The 16,495-nt window shown below is 36.9% G+C and overlaps 1 protein-coding gene across 1 annotated transcript in view; it reads left to right on the top strand.

The window, feature by feature from the left end:
- Nucleotides 1-16,495, top strand: part of ADGRG2 (adhesion G protein-coupled receptor G2) — a 47,952-nt gene that overhangs the window by 14,418 nt on the left and 17,039 nt on the right. The window contains exons 3-12 of the mRNA XM_050909655.1: nucleotides 3,970-4,011; nucleotides 5,356-5,394; nucleotides 7,926-7,958; nucleotides 8,892-8,933; nucleotides 10,558-10,560; nucleotides 10,834-10,878; nucleotides 12,130-12,197; nucleotides 13,816-13,889; nucleotides 14,976-15,015; nucleotides 15,148-15,182. Coding sequence (XP_050765612.1) covers nucleotides 3,970-4,011; nucleotides 5,356-5,394; nucleotides 7,926-7,958; nucleotides 8,892-8,933; nucleotides 10,558-10,560; nucleotides 10,834-10,878; nucleotides 12,130-12,197; nucleotides 13,816-13,889; nucleotides 14,976-15,015; nucleotides 15,148-15,182 — 421 coding nt within the window. The remainder of the gene's footprint in view (nucleotides 1-3,969; nucleotides 4,012-5,355; nucleotides 5,395-7,925; nucleotides 7,959-8,891; nucleotides 8,934-10,557; nucleotides 10,561-10,833; nucleotides 10,879-12,129; nucleotides 12,198-13,815; nucleotides 13,890-14,975; nucleotides 15,016-15,147; nucleotides 15,183-16,495) is intronic.

Genomic DNA, 16,495 nt, shown 5'->3' with positions numbered 1-16,495 from the left:
CCTCTTCCTTCAGAAAAAAACAGTTCTTGTGAGGACCTATTCTGTTTCCCTTGCAGCAAAAGCAAAGAATAATGCTGAATAACGTTATTTGCCTATTTATTTGCTGTTTGGATCCTCAGAAATGTTCTCTATTAGAGAAAATGTAGAGAAGTATTACTACAATATATAACGTCTTGTTTTGGAATAGGATATTAGGTATGTTGATTTGATGATCCTAAACTAACAGTGTTGCAAATAAAAATGCATGGAGCAAATAAAATGAGGTTTCATATACATAAGGATTTTCTTACTCTTATCAATAGTAAACAACCTAAGGGAAATAAATTTTCTGTTAGCTTTTAACTAGCACACCTGAGTTATTTTACTTTCCTTTTTACATGTCAACTTTAGGGATATTTTAGATTGGACTTTAATCCTTCTCCAGATAAACCCTATTCACTTTCTTTTCTAGTTGTTAAACACAACAAAGGAGGAGGGTTGACCAATGTAAGTGAAATAAAATAATGTGTGACAACCTCTCCTCCTTGCCCCTTTCTGTATGGAAAGATGATTCTGATGAAAGACAGTGTGTCCACACTGAGTCCTCAAGAGTATGTGAGAAGGACCTTAAGGTCAGATTCCCCAGGCAGACTTTTGTATTTTTTTAGTGGGCAGAAGAAGCAGTATGGTGGTCTTTTCTGTGAGATGCTGCATACTTCAAGAGATGGGCTCCTTTTGAGAATTTAATTTCCTCCAGGGCCCTTTGGTTGGAGGTAAGGGCTTTTGCACAAGGTGCTAACCACTTAGTAAGACAGGGCCAGTGGCAGGTAAATTTTTGGAGCTGGAATTCAATTCCTGTGGTCAGAAAGCCAGTTTGCCCACATGTGGAAGGATACTTTCTTCTCTAACCGAAAGTCCACTTTATGTAGAATTGACTCAATTATTTTTATTCACCCCATTCTACCTTAAAAAACTATTTACTGTTTAAACAATACAGAACAGTTTTATCTGACTACTGCTTCAGTTCTGCATATAATTTAAAGTCGCTCTTGTATCTTAAAGGTCTTCCCTAAACCCATACTAGGTGTTAAGAAAATAATTTTATAGGTGCCATAATACCTAATCACTGTACAATGTTAAAGTAACAATACTTCTACATAAGAGCTCTAGAACACATACCTTATAGGATCATGTGTTTTAACCAGACTTACCATATAGTGGAAGTCCTAATTTTACTGAAAATTGACTGTAAAAATTAAGGTTATAGCCAAATGTTCATGATCTGTGAAGTTCATACAGTGCTACATGTTAAAAAGACCAGTTGTATTTCTCTGTAGGCAGAATCCTGGTCATCTCAAATGAGATGTTTGATGTAACTTGGTTTTGTCTTTACTGAAATAGTTTAAATTCAGTAGGCTGATACATATGAAGGTGTAATTTTTTACTTATACTTTTTACTTAATGGATGTGTATTATCTTACTTAGAATACTGGTTCTCTCCCCCCCCGCCCCCCCGAAAATTTCTACCCAAGATGCAAATCAACTAAAACTAACAGTTAATTTCAAGGAAAACTCCTAAAAAATTAAACATAGTGCAATTAATCTGATTTCCACGTATTCATCCTGCCATTTTTCAGAGTTGCTGCTTTTAGCTTCATGCAGCGTATGACATTCAACAAAAATGAACTGACGTTTCTTTACATCTCGTCAAGCTCTCATGTACTCTCTTACTCCAGATCGTTGACCCCAGTATCCCAGCACTGGAGCAACCAGGCAGCCATCTGCTTACCTGGCTGGCAGCTGTAATCTTTGCACATATCGCACAGCTCGCTCAGGAATAGGAACTGGGTGGTTTCTGTCTCTTTTATGATGTCTGTCACTTCCCTCTCCTGTTCTTGTGGCTGTCCTGCTGCAGAACACGCTGCCTCTTCTGAGTCTTCTTCCTGCCTTCCCTCAAGAGGAGCTTCTTCCTCCTTCACTAACTGGATCAACCTCCACTTCCAGTATTTCCTCTTGACTGCAGGAGTGACTATTATGGTTAGGGTTGTGTCTCTGGTTTAGCCACAGCATCCATTTATATGTCCTTATATCCAGAGACACTCTTGCTCCTTTCAGGGTGTTGGACACAGGCCTGGTAGGCATAGGCCAGGCCCCAACACAGCACCAAAAGTCTCTGTCTGTCTTCAGTATAAGCAAGACATTCTTCCTTCAAGTGGTCTGCCATTTCAACAGGATTCCGTGCCTGTTCAGGTGTAAACTCCCAGGCTGTCAGAGGTAAAAACTGCTCTAGGCACCTGCCCAAATTCTCCCACACACCTTGCTACCCAGGAATTCGCTGCCTCAGAGCACTTTCCTGTGTGTCATCCCCAACTGGTTGGTTACTGGAGGTCCCACGGGGGTTTGAACTTTGATCACTGGATTCAGAGTCCGAGGATGGTCTTGTAGACTACTGATGCAAGTGGACCACCACTGATGGAAGAAGGAAGGTGTCCAGTATCTGAGGGAATTAGCAGTGGTGGAGGTGGTCTACAGCAACCTAGACAACAACCAGGTCTCCAAAGATCTGGATGATGTCCATTGCACATGGGCCGTGCAGAGGTTAGTACAGTACTCACCAGTGTAATATGCTAACACCTTGGTGATGATGGACTGGCTGGATATCAAGGCACTATCTGTGGAGAAACTGTCCCACCAGCTCCGGCAATTCAAAGAGAATCTCTCTTCCTCCGCAACCCTGTGGGCCTGCATCTTGGCTGTGGCTAGAGTGTCCCACCACGTTCAGTGACTTGAAGAGAATATCTCTTCCTCCTTGCCCCAGCAGCCAGGGTTGCGGCTATCAAGGGTGCTGAAGTAAGTGACAGTGCCTTAACTGTATGTTGTGCTGTGTTGCCACTTGTTTTTCAAGGCCCAGGATGATGTTTTGGGTGGTGGCACAGGCTGCAGGGTACATTTCTAGCCACCTGCTAGTTGCCTCCACCACAGAAAGCACATAGCACTTGCCACGGTGGCAGGTTCGCAGTGGTGGTCTGATGTAATCGATCTGCTAGGCCTCCTCATATCGATAGCCCAGCCACCGTCTTCTATTCCAGGGAGGCTTTAGTCACTTCACCTACTTGATTACAGTGCATGTTTCACATTCGTGGGTAGCCTGTGCGATAGCTTCAATTGTCAGATCCACACCTTGATCAAGAGCCCATCTGTATATTGCTTCTCTCCCTAGGTATCTGTAGGGACATGTTTAATGGGCCCATTGAGCTAGAAATAGCTCACCTTTTAATTCCCAATCCAGGTCCACCTGAGCCGCTTCATTTCTGGCAGCCTGATTTATGTGCTCATTGTTTAGATGTTCTTTGGTGGCACAGCTCTTGGGCATGTGAGCATCTACATGATGTATATGCACATCATGATGTAGATGTATTTTCAAAGTACATCTCATGTAATTTGTAAATATGTGTGGAATAAAGTATCCCTGTCTTACCCAACTCTCCTGCCCCCTGCTTTTTTTTTGGTTTAATTTCTCTGTTTCTCTTTGTATTAATGAAATTTCACTTCTTGAATAATTCATCAGCATGTCTTTTCCACAATTTTTGCAAAAATAGCTGTGTGAAAGTACAGTTGTGTGTACTTGTTACATTTTTGGTTGCTGCTATTTAGTCTACTTCATCTTCACTCGAGCAAATGTTCTGAAAGGGTTTCTGAAGACATCGGCAATGGAAGGGCAGTGGGAAGGCTCACAGCCTAATCTGTGTTTTCCATAAGGATAAAAGTGATAAACTGAGTAAAAAATTGAATTCAAAAGAGTTCAACTTCCAGCTTTCAAAAAGACTCGACACACATTTCTCAATGGATGCAAAGTAGTTTTGCAAACCAGCCTGAACTGAGGTGAGTAGCACATCTAAAATGGTTGCATTTAAAAAAGTGTGTGTATATATGCGTGTGTACAAATATATATAAAAACTTCTGCTTCTAAAAAATCTTCTTCCTTTGTAGTTGAAACTGCTGCTACGTTGCCTGGCAGAAAACAGATAACAGGTATGGGGCGGGGGGGGGGCAGTTCTGTGTAATTTTTTCCCCATTGTTCTTGTATTTTAGAAAGTGCATAGGAAGATTGCTGCTGCTGTTGCTTTTTAATTCATGAAGATAGTTAAGAATATGTAAATATTTGCAAATTAATTATCCATATCATCCTTGTAGCTTATTAGCATATTTCATGGTGCAAATAGCATCAGTAATTTTCCAGAAAAAATGCAAATAAGGTCACTGAGATGACTCCGATTCTCCTTTCATTGCAGAAATTATATTTACGTTTATCCTTTGGAAAGAAGCTATTACTAGGTTTCAGTAAGGCAAGCAAAATAGTCTGGGCAAGGAATCATGTGAGTGATTAGCATTTCAGAAACTCCTTGTTTACTATGTTTAACAAAAAAAATTCTGGGTTTCTGCGGAGACTTTTGGTATCTCTGACTTAACTCTTCTACAACAGTAGGAAAGGCTTTACAGTATAATTAGTGTATTGTAAGTAACATTATGGGATGACTTTTGAGTTTTGAGAGATGTTGAAATACCTTAAGTATATTTTTTTGAGTAGTGTTTCATATTTGCAGCCAGCTGTTCTTTAGATTATATTTCTGTGATAACTGTGACTTGACTTGTCCGTGGCACTGTCAAAAACCACTCAGTGAACGAAAGGGCTAACTTTGAAGTTGCTATGCGAACCAGATATCAAGTTTCCTAATTTCTTTTTGATCAAAATACTGACTGTAACAACATCAAAGATTTAGTGGCTAGTGTTTGCTATATAGATAGTTGGCTGGCTCCTGTCAAGATCAGAGGTTGAAACTTGAAATGAATTAGCTTTTTGTAATGCTGCTTTTTGCAGGATAGAAAAGAGAACAGATATGTATGGGATAAATTTTAAATGGCAATTGTCAGTGTTATCATACAAAGTCTGAGAAGAGTTCTTCATACCCAGCTACAGCCATCTTGTTATGTATGCTTGATTCCCATTCCCAGAATTGGCAAGACACTCAGGGTAGGCATGCAGCTTTCAGGCTAGCATGGCACATATCTTGGGTCAATGATTTTTGTTTTCTTAATATTATACAATGCAAACTGTCCAATATGTGTTGAAAAGAAGTCGTCTTCGGTTGAATTCTATTTGAATTCATAAAAATTGTAAATTTTTTTGTCAGAGATTTTTACATCTGCCTTCTTTGACAACCTGGAAGTGTTGTGATAAGCAGGTGTTGCCCTCTTCTGGTGAATGCAGTAAACTTTTGATAATATAAAGAAAGGCTGCTGAGGATGGTTATGTATGTGTCTGAAACTTCATTATGGTCCTTTTTTCCCCCCTTTTTTTTCTGTCTGAAACAAAAGCTGCAAATTCAGGAGAATCGGCTGCAACAACCATTTCTGGTAAGAAAATCAGGACTTTACTGATTACTGCAATGTTTGTTATTTCCTGTTAGATAAATCTGCTTTTATCTGAGGTAATGCAGAAAAGTTGTAATGTAAATGAGTTCCAACATTTAATGTTTTCATTGTTTATTTTTCAAAGAGAAAATTAATGTCTTCATTCTACTTTGTAATGAAATAGCTTACTTTATAGGATCACTCATGGTTTGTGGCAGTGATGCTTGGGATGAAGTAGGTGCAAGTTGCTTGATCAGGAGCCTTTTGTCCAGTAACCTAAACAGTGAACAGTTTGCAGAGATGGCAGAGGAGGAACACTGTAGTGAGCGAGCTCCCTTACATCTCCTCCCACCCTAGCAGATGTGCGTATCTCATTTCATGCAGTGTGGTATGCTACACACACGCACATGCGTGTGCACACGCACAAATACACGAGACTAATAACTTCTGGCACCAGAGGTGATGAACATCATCTATGAAAGCATTTTTTAAAAATGAAGAATGTAGACACACAGAAATAGCTGTGTGAAAGCCAGTTGCTTTCTTGCTTAATGTATACTAACATATCGTGCTCTGGAGAAAAGAAATAATACAGACACAAACACACATGCTTTTGTTCTTTTACAGATACAGTCTTTCTCTGGGAATGGTTCATCTTTAACAACTGCAGCCAATTCAGTATTTGTTGTGGTTTATACCAAGCCAAATAATACAGATGAAGCCAGCACTTAGTTTTCACTCTGATTCCTCATATTTTGCCTGCTTGTTAGTTGCCTTAGAAAATCAGTTGTCTTCAGGATTGTTACTTGTCGTAGTTTAACCCCAGCCGGCAACTGAGCACCACGCAGCCAGCCGCTCACTCCCCCCACCCAGTGAGATGGGGGAGAGAATCGAAAAAAAAACCCAAATCTCGTGGGTTGAGATAAAGACAGTTTAATAGGACAGAAAAGGAAAATAATAATGATGATGATGATGATAGTAATAATTCAAAAATGATGATAATAATAATAATAATAATAATAATAATAAAAGAATTAGAATATACAAAACAAGTGATGCGCAATGCAGTTGCTCACCACTCGCCGACCGATACCCAGTGAGTTCCCGAGCAGTGATTCGCCCCTCCTGGCCAACTCCCCCCAGTTTATATACTGGGCATGACGTCATATGGTATGGAATATCCCTTTGGCTAGTTCGGGTCAGCTGTCCTGGCTGTGTCCCCTCCCAGCTTCTTGTGCCCCTCCAGCCTTCTTGCTGGCTGAGCACAAGGAGCTGAAAAATCCTTGACTTAGTAGAAACAGTACTTAGCAACAACTAAAAACATCAGTGTGCTATCAACATTTTTCTCATACAAAATCCAAAACACAATACTATACCAACTACTGGGAAGAAAACTATCTCTATTCCAGCCAAAACCAGGGCATGACTTAAGAACCAAATATGCTTAGCTTTTACTCTGAGTATGGAATTAAGAGGGCACTTTTGAAAAGGCTCAAAATGGCTAGTCTAGTTGAAATAAATATATCGGAAAGAAAAGCTCCCTTTCCCTTTCCATGTAATGAAGTAGATTGCTTTTTTTTCTTGATATGCAACTATCTTAATGCAGAGCCACGAACTTTTCTTTATTATACTTAAGATATTGCTTCTACTAATGACAGTGATGCTTTTAGTAAAGAAGTTTGGAACGCATAATGTTCTTCTGTTATGAAGCTGCTCTGGCCCATTTTTAAAAAATCACTAAGTTGTCATATTGGAGTGATATAAAGTGGTCCTCTAACCACTTTGTATTCCTGTGCTGATGCCTAAAATATGCTTACTAAGCACATCCTTCCTGAGCAATCTTTAAATTTTATTCTATTGTCTTAATGTAATTTTCTTGTTTTAATGTAGCTGAAAAAAATTTGCATCCTCACTATTTTACTTATATATGATTACTGGCAAAAATAGCTTTTTTGGAGAGACCGTTTGCCAAACCCAGTGTGTCATCTCTGCTCATGAGTGTTGTGAATTCGTGCAGGAAAAGGTCCTTGTGGCTAAGCAGTTATTGCTATTGGATATGCCAAATTCGTCTGCATCTTCTAAAAGAATGAAACCAATAAAAGGAACTTATCTGAAGGAACTCGATTACCAGCTGTTTGTATTCAGATACTCAGATTTTTGAAATAATGTGAACATTATTTCAAATATTTATATTGAAATAATGTGAACATTCTTAACAAGCACTGCAGTTGTTCTTAAAATGGAACTTAGATAAATAATATTCAGTTCCTGTTCGAAGTTTTGCATGCTTGATCTTTTTTCTCCAAAATTCATAGAAATAAAATATTATATTAATACAATTTTTGCTTCTTGTCTCTTTTTTTTTTTCCCAGAATCCTCTATTGTTACTTTTATCACCTATCCTATTAATCCTTCAGGCAAGATTTTATTAATGTTTCTCTTATTTAGATTTAGTTAGATTTAGATTTTCTTAGATTTTTTAGATTTTTATTTTATTTTTATTGTTTTTACTGTTATTAATTTTTCTTCTTCAGATATGACTTCAGAGGAGACTACACAAACTGCAGGTGAGAATTAGCATGAAGACAGTAAGGTCTGAAGGGAGATGTTTGTGGCATTCATGAAAGTTTGCTTTTTTTTTTTAATAACTGGGATTTGTTTAGTCCAAATTATTTTCTTACATGATCTTAAAATTTTTATTTATCTCCAGTCTGTATTTTAAGTCTGCATGGGTGGGGTTTTGAAGCGCATTTAACTGACACTGAGCTGTTAACTTTTCTTTTTTATTCAAAATATTACTTTGCTTACCAAAGCCCAAACTGGGCATATTTATTTTTAGCAAGTATGTAGTTTTTTGGTATATCTATAGACAGAATGTTTTCTATACTTTCTGATATTATTTAAAGTATTTTACAGAACTAAAACGTACACCCCATTCCTTAAAGACACTTACATGATGTATGTTCTTGCAATCAGTTGCCAGATAGGATCAGTAAAGACTCAATCAGAAGAACTTGCTACCCCTTTTTTTCCTGGTGTTTGCATTTGAAAACAAGGAGTAGGTTCATCCCATATCAGTACAGATCCCTAGATGTCTGTATTTGAGCTAGACATGCTGCTATTCTTCATAGTTGATGGAGAGAAAGACACATTTTTAGAACATGATTCATCTTATGCTGAAGTGCCCATGTAGAATAGGTTAAATGGGAATCACACCTTAAAAGCACCACTTTCTCCACTGAACAATAGGGAGCCTAGAATAACTGGCTCATATGGGGATATAAACATTTGATTGGATGGTTCTCACTCCGAATGCTGCTTTTTCATTTCCCATGCTGAAAGTAACATAATTCCCTTACAAATGGTCCTGTGTTTACACTTCTCCTGGGAAGACAGAGGTTGAAGTGGAAATTAGGAAACTTGGTTTTGTGACATGTATTTCATAGGCTTTTTAAGTTAAAATGCGAAAACTTAATTTTAAAACTCTTTTTTTTTTACAGAAGCTCTTAAGATCACTGATTATTACTCCACCATAACACCAGGTAGGATTCATATATCATCACTGATCTTCTTTTTTGCTCCTCAAAATTTAAGTGTGTGTGAGTTCAGGAAGTTTGCTCCCAAATATTTTTAATAGATCTTTTTTCTTGGTGTTATGGTGTGTCGTATTAGCAGTCTGCCTTACTTTGCATTGATCTCCAGTCTCGTAGAAGGTCTGATTCTGCAATGCTTGCCTAGATGGCCACATATAGAAGAGTTTGGTTATTTTGTAAGTCAGAGCAGCAGGTTACCACAAAGATGTAAGAAACACAATCTCAGGGACCGTATTTACTTTAAAAAAAAGACAAACCTCATGCTTTTTAGTAGATTGAAGCAGACTGAATCTAGTCATGATGTTCTCAGGGCAGGCCCAGTCTATAGGAGTAGGCTGAATTTAATTTTTTTTATTATCCATGTAGAAGCCTGGTAGACCAATTAGAATGTATTTGCACTGAATTAGTGCAAGTGATAGAAGAACTGGCTTGGAGCCGTACTGGCTAGTATAATTTGACTGTGTGAATGTGACCTGCAGGAAGTTTGCAGCTATGTTATCTGATGATCTTTGGGAACTGGAAGCACTAGTGATTTTTGATCAGTCTTTTATCTTCCACACTGCTTATCTATTTTGTGCATTTTGGTGGCATGCAGAGATCCTAAGCAAGACTAGGTGGCACACAAATGGGTGCTCTGTAAAGAAAAAGAGGCTGATGTTACTCTTTACTTTTGTGTCACTCCTGGATTTTGTGTTGGGTTTTTCTAAGTGTTGTTGTTCTTTATGTAGTTAAAAATTTTGACAAATTCAGTTATTTATGAACATTTTATTTCTTTAAGGATTGTTTTAAAAAAAAAGAAGTGCTGATACAATTTTCATAACTATTTCACTGATAACTGCCAACACAAAAGGGAACACAAATTTATTTATTTCAATCCAAATTGCTGTCTGAAAAAAATAATTTTTTTCTAATAATTTGAATATTGCCAGCAGCTCACAATCCGTACCCCTCTGATGGCTGTTTGTTGATGGTGATAAAATTGATGAAGCATCAAGCTATAATAGGCAAATGCTTGTACCACAGAAAAAGTAAAAAAATTAAAAAATTCCCATCTCATTTGGTACTAGCTAATGATAACAGCAGAGAGAATAGCATTTGTTTTTCTGTTAATGGATGCCAATATCTGCTTAAGTAAGGAAAGTTGTGCTGCCACATTGTTTTTATGAACAAGTGTAGATGTTTTGTCTTGGATGCAAATATCTTTCCGGTCCTTTATTTTGATTTTATACAACAGAGTCATCTGTTTATGGTACCCTTAATTTGGGATCAGTGTTATTTCTTTGCAGTGTAGGTAGTATTAAAAATATGGAAGCAGCCAAAAGCTTGCTGTAACTAACTAAAGACATGTTCTACTAGATGAGAGTATACATGTTTGCTATCATCATAGTTTGAATTCTATCAGGTAGAACAGTTTTAGTTTCATGCTATCATAAGTAGCTGTAGTAGGATCCTCAGAAGCAGATAATATGCTACCTAGTGATTGAATACTGTGATATTTAAAGAGCTTATTTATGATATGCTGATTTCTGTTTCATTTGGATTAAAAAAAAAAGGAAAAAATAGACACCACTAGCACGTAAGTCTTCTGTGGAAACTGTTACAGAAAATTATTCAAAATCTATTAATCAAAACCAGCATGTTTCACTCTGAATACTAAGTCTTGGAAAATGTAATGGTAAGTGCCCTAGAGAAGTGAAGCCTTGACGGTATGTGAAATATTTCTAAAAGGTAAAGACCTTTACATTTAAAACATTGAAATGATTGCAAATATGTATGTTTGTCAGTACTGGGTTTAAGTTCAACTTTTTTACTCACTAGATTTTTTTTCCCCCCAAAAAAACTATAACAGGAGAAACCATTTTATGCAACATAACACCTGTCTGTAATTTTTCAGGTTAGTGGTTTTCTTTTTCCTTTTTTTCTTATTAAAAACATCTCCAATTATTTTCTATTCTGAGTAATGAGGCAACTTTTAGTTGCTGTGTAAAAGCTAGCTCTGTAATAAATTTTCTTGTGAATTTAGAGAGATTTTGTATAACTTCTAAAAAATTAATATAAAATATTGGGTTTTTTATTTAAAAGTAATGTTTAGTCTATTGTATTTTTGATCTTTGGTTTCTTATCAAAGGATACACAGTTGCAGATAAGAATTACAAACCTGAGAAAACAAGAAACTAGTATGCTATGGTAGACGCTAATGTCTGCCATATTGAGCCTAACTCTATATCAGGAATAGAAGTTGGAATAGTGTTTAGGAGAATTATTGTAAAAGCCTGTGTATATTTTAAAAGTGTAACATGACAGAACAGACAAACAAAGGAAAATGGAAAGGGCAGTGATGTTCCCTTTATGTGTGTTAACAAAAACGTAGTAAAGGAGGATTTTGTTGATACATGTTGCTGCCTTCCAAAACACTTTGATAAACGGCTTCTGTGAGAAATACTTAAGAAAATGAAGTCACTTCTGCCAAGTAGCCGTATGCTGAGTACTTTATAGATTAGAAAGAGACAGAATAAGTATCTGGCCCTCCTTCTGTAAAGTTTCCTTACTGGTTGACACAGTAAACTGCTAGATGATTTGGGTGATGTCATGTATGCATTCCTGTAAGGGTCTTTCTCTTTAGCCTGCACTGAATGTGTGGCTGCAGGAAGAGAAGTGTCGTAGAAGTTCCTTTTTGTCTCCAAAATGGGCCTACCAGCTCTCAAGGACTGTTGAATGATGCTCTGAACTATGGTGTCCTGAAAGGTCTTTAATCCTCAAGGGAATAATTTTCAGAGTATCACTTTGCCTTTACCCACACATTTTGTTCTTGTTGCGGGAGTGAGAGAGAGTTGTATTAGTAGTAATGTGCAGTGCAGTTTTTCTGTTTCGGAAAAAAAAAAAGGACTAGAAGGAATTTAGAGACAGCCAGCAAAAATAAATATACAGAAAATAATGAAGCTATTGGACTAGTTCATTTATGGAAATAGTTAGTGAAGAGATGGAAGAACAATTGCAAAAATAGTGAATGATCAGAAAAGCTAGTGTAAGTGTTCTTATTTCCCTTCTATTGTAACACAAGACAGTGAATTTTTAAATTCTCAAATAATTTTACATCATGTGGTTTAGCATTGATTTTCTTAACTTTTTTGCCTTTTGGTTTTAGTGTTCTATGTGGGCAAGGTAAAACTTCAGGCAAGTGAAGAAAGTAACACGTCACTAAATGTAGAAATAGTAAGTGTTCTCTCTTTTAAAACTTTATTGTAAGGAAGGTTGAAATGAGTTTCTTTGTCTACACTTAAAGTACTGATACCGTAACATGATTCTTTTTATGTTTTTTATAGTTTTATTTCAAATACAGTTTGCAGTACAGGTTAATATTTGCAGTAGATGGATCTACTCTCTCTCGCTTAAACAGCTGCTTTGCAGCTAAATTTTAGAATTCCAGCTAAGTAAAGTTCCTACAGTAAGGGCCTATATTCTCTATATAGTCACTGAAAGGAGGGAGAAGCCCTGGGAAGTCTAGAGAGAGGAACTGCCTAATTAAGAATCTACATTTAGGCATACAGGATCTTCCTTTGGAGATTAATTTAGGCACTTTAGAGGGCGAACATCATTAGGTGGCAACAGCATGGGCATAAATTAAGTTGGATTGCATCCTGGGAATAATTCATGTTGAGACTCTCATAAATAGGATATCGTTCTATGCTTTTTGGCATGTGGTTAATCGGTTGTTAATTTTGCAGTAGGCCTATGTGACACAAGTGTGTCCACTTATACAACACAACAGAGGCTTAAGAGAACGGTATCATGCAAAGCAAGGACCATATAGATTATTCAGCATCGAGATAATACTATGAGGATGAGAATGTTTAGTCATTATAGATGGAAAACTGAAGGGAGGAAAAAAAAAGGACATTAGCTTGTAAAGGACCTTCTATCTTTCTCCTACACATCCCTGTCTGCACTCAGTCTGAGATTTTACATGCCAGTCTCTGCAAGCATGAGAGTAGTCACCAAAATTACCGCAGAGAGCTACTGCACAGGTGCACATGGAGCATTGAGTTTGGGCAGGGGTAGGCCCGTGGCAAAAGCCACCTCTGCATTGCGTTGTGTTTCAGTGGTGATAATGCCTACTGAAACCGTCCTAGTGTATTAACGTTATGCCTACAGCTATTAGAAAAATGGGTTTGAAGCTCTTTGATGTTTTAGCAGAATATTTCTTAGGTAATGTCAATACCATATATGTTAGATGATGTTTTCATCATGGTGCTCGCTGCTTGCATGAAATGTAAAAATAACTGGTAATGGTGGCAACCAGAAGAACGTAACAATGCAGATCTATAAAGGGCCTTTAGATAAACCTTAGTGTATCCCTTGGCCCTAAGGCTAGATCATATATATTTAGATGATTCCTACCATGTCTTTCATGTCAGTTCTTGACTTCTTACTCCCAGGATTCTATGTTGTCTGTTACTTATGTCTATTATGGAGCTTGTCCCATTGCTGCACTTACAGTTAGAAAGTTTGTTCAGTGTCTGGTCTAAGCTGTCTTTGTTGCAAACTAAGCCAAATTCCTCTTTTTCCAACATGAGATACGGTGAGGTCACTGTCCTCCTGCCCATATCTTTCACAAATCAGATCCTGTTATTCGGTCTATACTAGATGAGCCAATTCCTTCTGTAAGTTGTGACAACAATGTCATGACAAATATTTGTTGAACTATATTCATGAGAAAATGTGCTTCTTTTCTTTGGAATTTTAGACTGTTAAAATGTGCGAAATGAACATGTTTCTTTTAAGGCTAGAAATTAGTGGTTTTACTTAGCTGTGGAATCTTTGTTTCTAACAGATTAATAACATAACCATCAACAATCAAGTTACAAAATTAATTGCAATTCCAGCACCTACCCCACAAGAATTGAGGTAAATAATTTTGAATAAGGATTGAAATCTTCGTTATATTTGAAAAAGATGAAGTGAGACCCTTCGTGTAGTTAGCAGACTCTTCGCTTTGCGTTATTCCTGCACTTTATAAATTAAAAATTTCAGGACTTGTAAGTTATTGTTCTTTAACATAAAGTTCATATTGGTTAGAATACTGTTAGCTTTGTTTCATGTACCACTGGAGTTTGTTTTAAGAAATGGTACACTTGCTGATTTCCTTTTAGGTCCTTCAGTTTCCTTGGGGCTGAAGGCCTTGTTTATATGCTGAGGATCTTAATAATAGCAATAATAGTAATAATGGCAATAGCAATAGTGGTAATAGTAGTAGTAGTAGTAGTAATAATAATAATAATAATAATAGTAATAATACCTGAGGACATGAGCTGTGGATTGTTGAGAATGCCAGTCTGGCTGCTGCTCTTCATGAATAAATTTTTTTTATAATTTCAGGGATTTGGTCTGTATCATAGGAAATTACTAAGAGAACTTTCATAGCTGCATGGTTTTTAATACGTATGCTTGGAATTATATCTATATTTTTACTTTGATGTAGTTTCTTCTTTCACAGTCGTTATAAGGAGAGGTTTGAATGAGTGAATATTTACTGCTATTCCCAAAACTTACCCTGAAAATCGAAAAGATGTAATTGGCCAACAGGTCTTGTTTGTAGAAGAAATCCATATTTCTTACTCATTCTATTTCTGTGGCTTTGAGTATAAATTTAGAATTCTGTTCCAAATGCTTGGTTGCCAAAAGGCAACATTAAGATTTATCTTTTGCTCTTCTAAATAACTTTTAAAGAAGTGGATTGATGTTAAAATACGTGACGACAGAGGTTTAAACTTAGTTTGTGGAGTGACTAATAAAAGGCAACTTTCAAAATGTTTAATCCTTTGAAAAGTGGGTTTACAATATTAGAACTGGCATGATTTTAAAAAATCACTGATCAACTGGAAAAATGTTTTTTTTCCCTCAGTAATTGCTTGCTCTTTTCATTATATTGTTGTAATTGTCTTTAGAAACATAAGTAGAAATCCTCCATAATGGTAACTTTTTATTTTAAAGAATTTCAGAGTTCAACAAAACCTTGCAAGCAGTAAGTGAGGTAAGATTACTAATTGTTGTTACTGTTTGGAAAACTTTTTTCCAACTTATTTCTGATAATGTCATTGTCTAAGTATCAGTCCTGTTTTCTCCTGACAAAACAATTTTTTTCTATTTTCACTTGTCATTACAGTCCTCTGTTATGGAATGCAGTGCAGATAACCAGAGGTTTGTTGTTAATTTTTTAAATGCTCATATATTTAAAAGCTCATTTATTGTCTTGTGATATATCAAGTATGAATGGCTATGTAACAGAAGAAAAGACAAACTTTCTAGGAAGTTAAGGTTGAGAAACAGGCTGGAGAAATATATGTAGGCTGACAAAGAAATTCTGATCCTATTATTCTCCTAGCATTAGTGATTTTTTTTTTTTTTTAGATTTTTTTTTTTTTAACCAAACTGTATTGCTTTTGTCATTAATCTTCTGGTGAAGCACAGGCTTGCCTGCCATATTTCTTCTGCATCTTTGTATTAGCTGAGTCACATAGCAACTTAACCACTGAGGCTATGGGATTTGGGACCACCAAACTTCCAGAGCTTATGAATACAATGCAATCTTTATGAAGGAATTGTTTCAGACATCCCAAGTTGCTGTTCTTTGGCTTGGGAAACCAGCCATCCTCAGGGTAGGGGTGACTTGGGAAACCAGCCATCCTCAGGGTAGGGGAAGCCTGAGAAGGTAACCAGTTCAGAGTTTGGAAGCCATGGGGTATCAGAATGGTAAGGCTGCTCCACAGAGGTGATCCTGGAAATCCTGAAATGTAGATAATGTCTGTCAATTTAATCACTACTCACCACTAAATTGCTGGTGCTTTAAACCAATCAGCTTGGAAACACTAGATTCTAAAACAAAATGTGGAACTTCGTTTCCCCAATACTTGAATTTGGGGCTTATCTTCCTGGGTTAGGATGAAAGAAAAGTCCAACTCACTCAGATAGTAATAGACAGAAAGTTAGATCACACCTTCATGTCATATACTGGCAGTAGTTAGGGTACTCTTTACGTTCTTGTTAGCTGGAAAGAAGCTTCACTTCATCTTTTACGTGTTGCCTTTTCATTCACCTGTGTGTTTGAGTTTGCTGAATGTGAAGAATTCTTACTGTGGGTTTGCTAGTTTAGGCTGGGTTTCAAGTCATTGAACCATAACTGTAAATGTGTAGTTACATGCTTAAGTGGGTCATTTAAGTTCTCTCTAAAGTCAAGAGAGAGAACACTGGCTTTCCCCAGGTGATGGAGATTTCATATACACTAACATAGCCACCTAGGACAGACACTTGCTGGTTCCTCTCTGGAGTTTCTTTACAGTAACAGTGGAGATTATGTTATTATCTTGACAAAATTATCAACTCTTTAATGGCTAGCATTAATTAGGGAGGACCCCATTTAAGAATCAACAGTGTCTGTAGAGAAAAGAGAAAATAAGCTGCCACAAACTGATGTATTACTCTTCTATTTAGCCTGGCATAGTGTTTTATGTGCA

The sequence above is a fragment of the Gymnogyps californianus genome, chromosome 1 (assembly GCF_018139145.2).
Source record: "Gymnogyps californianus isolate 813 chromosome 1, ASM1813914v2, whole genome shotgun sequence".
Classification (NCBI taxonomy): Eukaryota; Metazoa; Chordata; class Aves; order Accipitriformes; family Cathartidae; genus Gymnogyps; species Gymnogyps californianus.
This window is presented reverse-complemented; position numbering and strand designations above follow the sequence as displayed.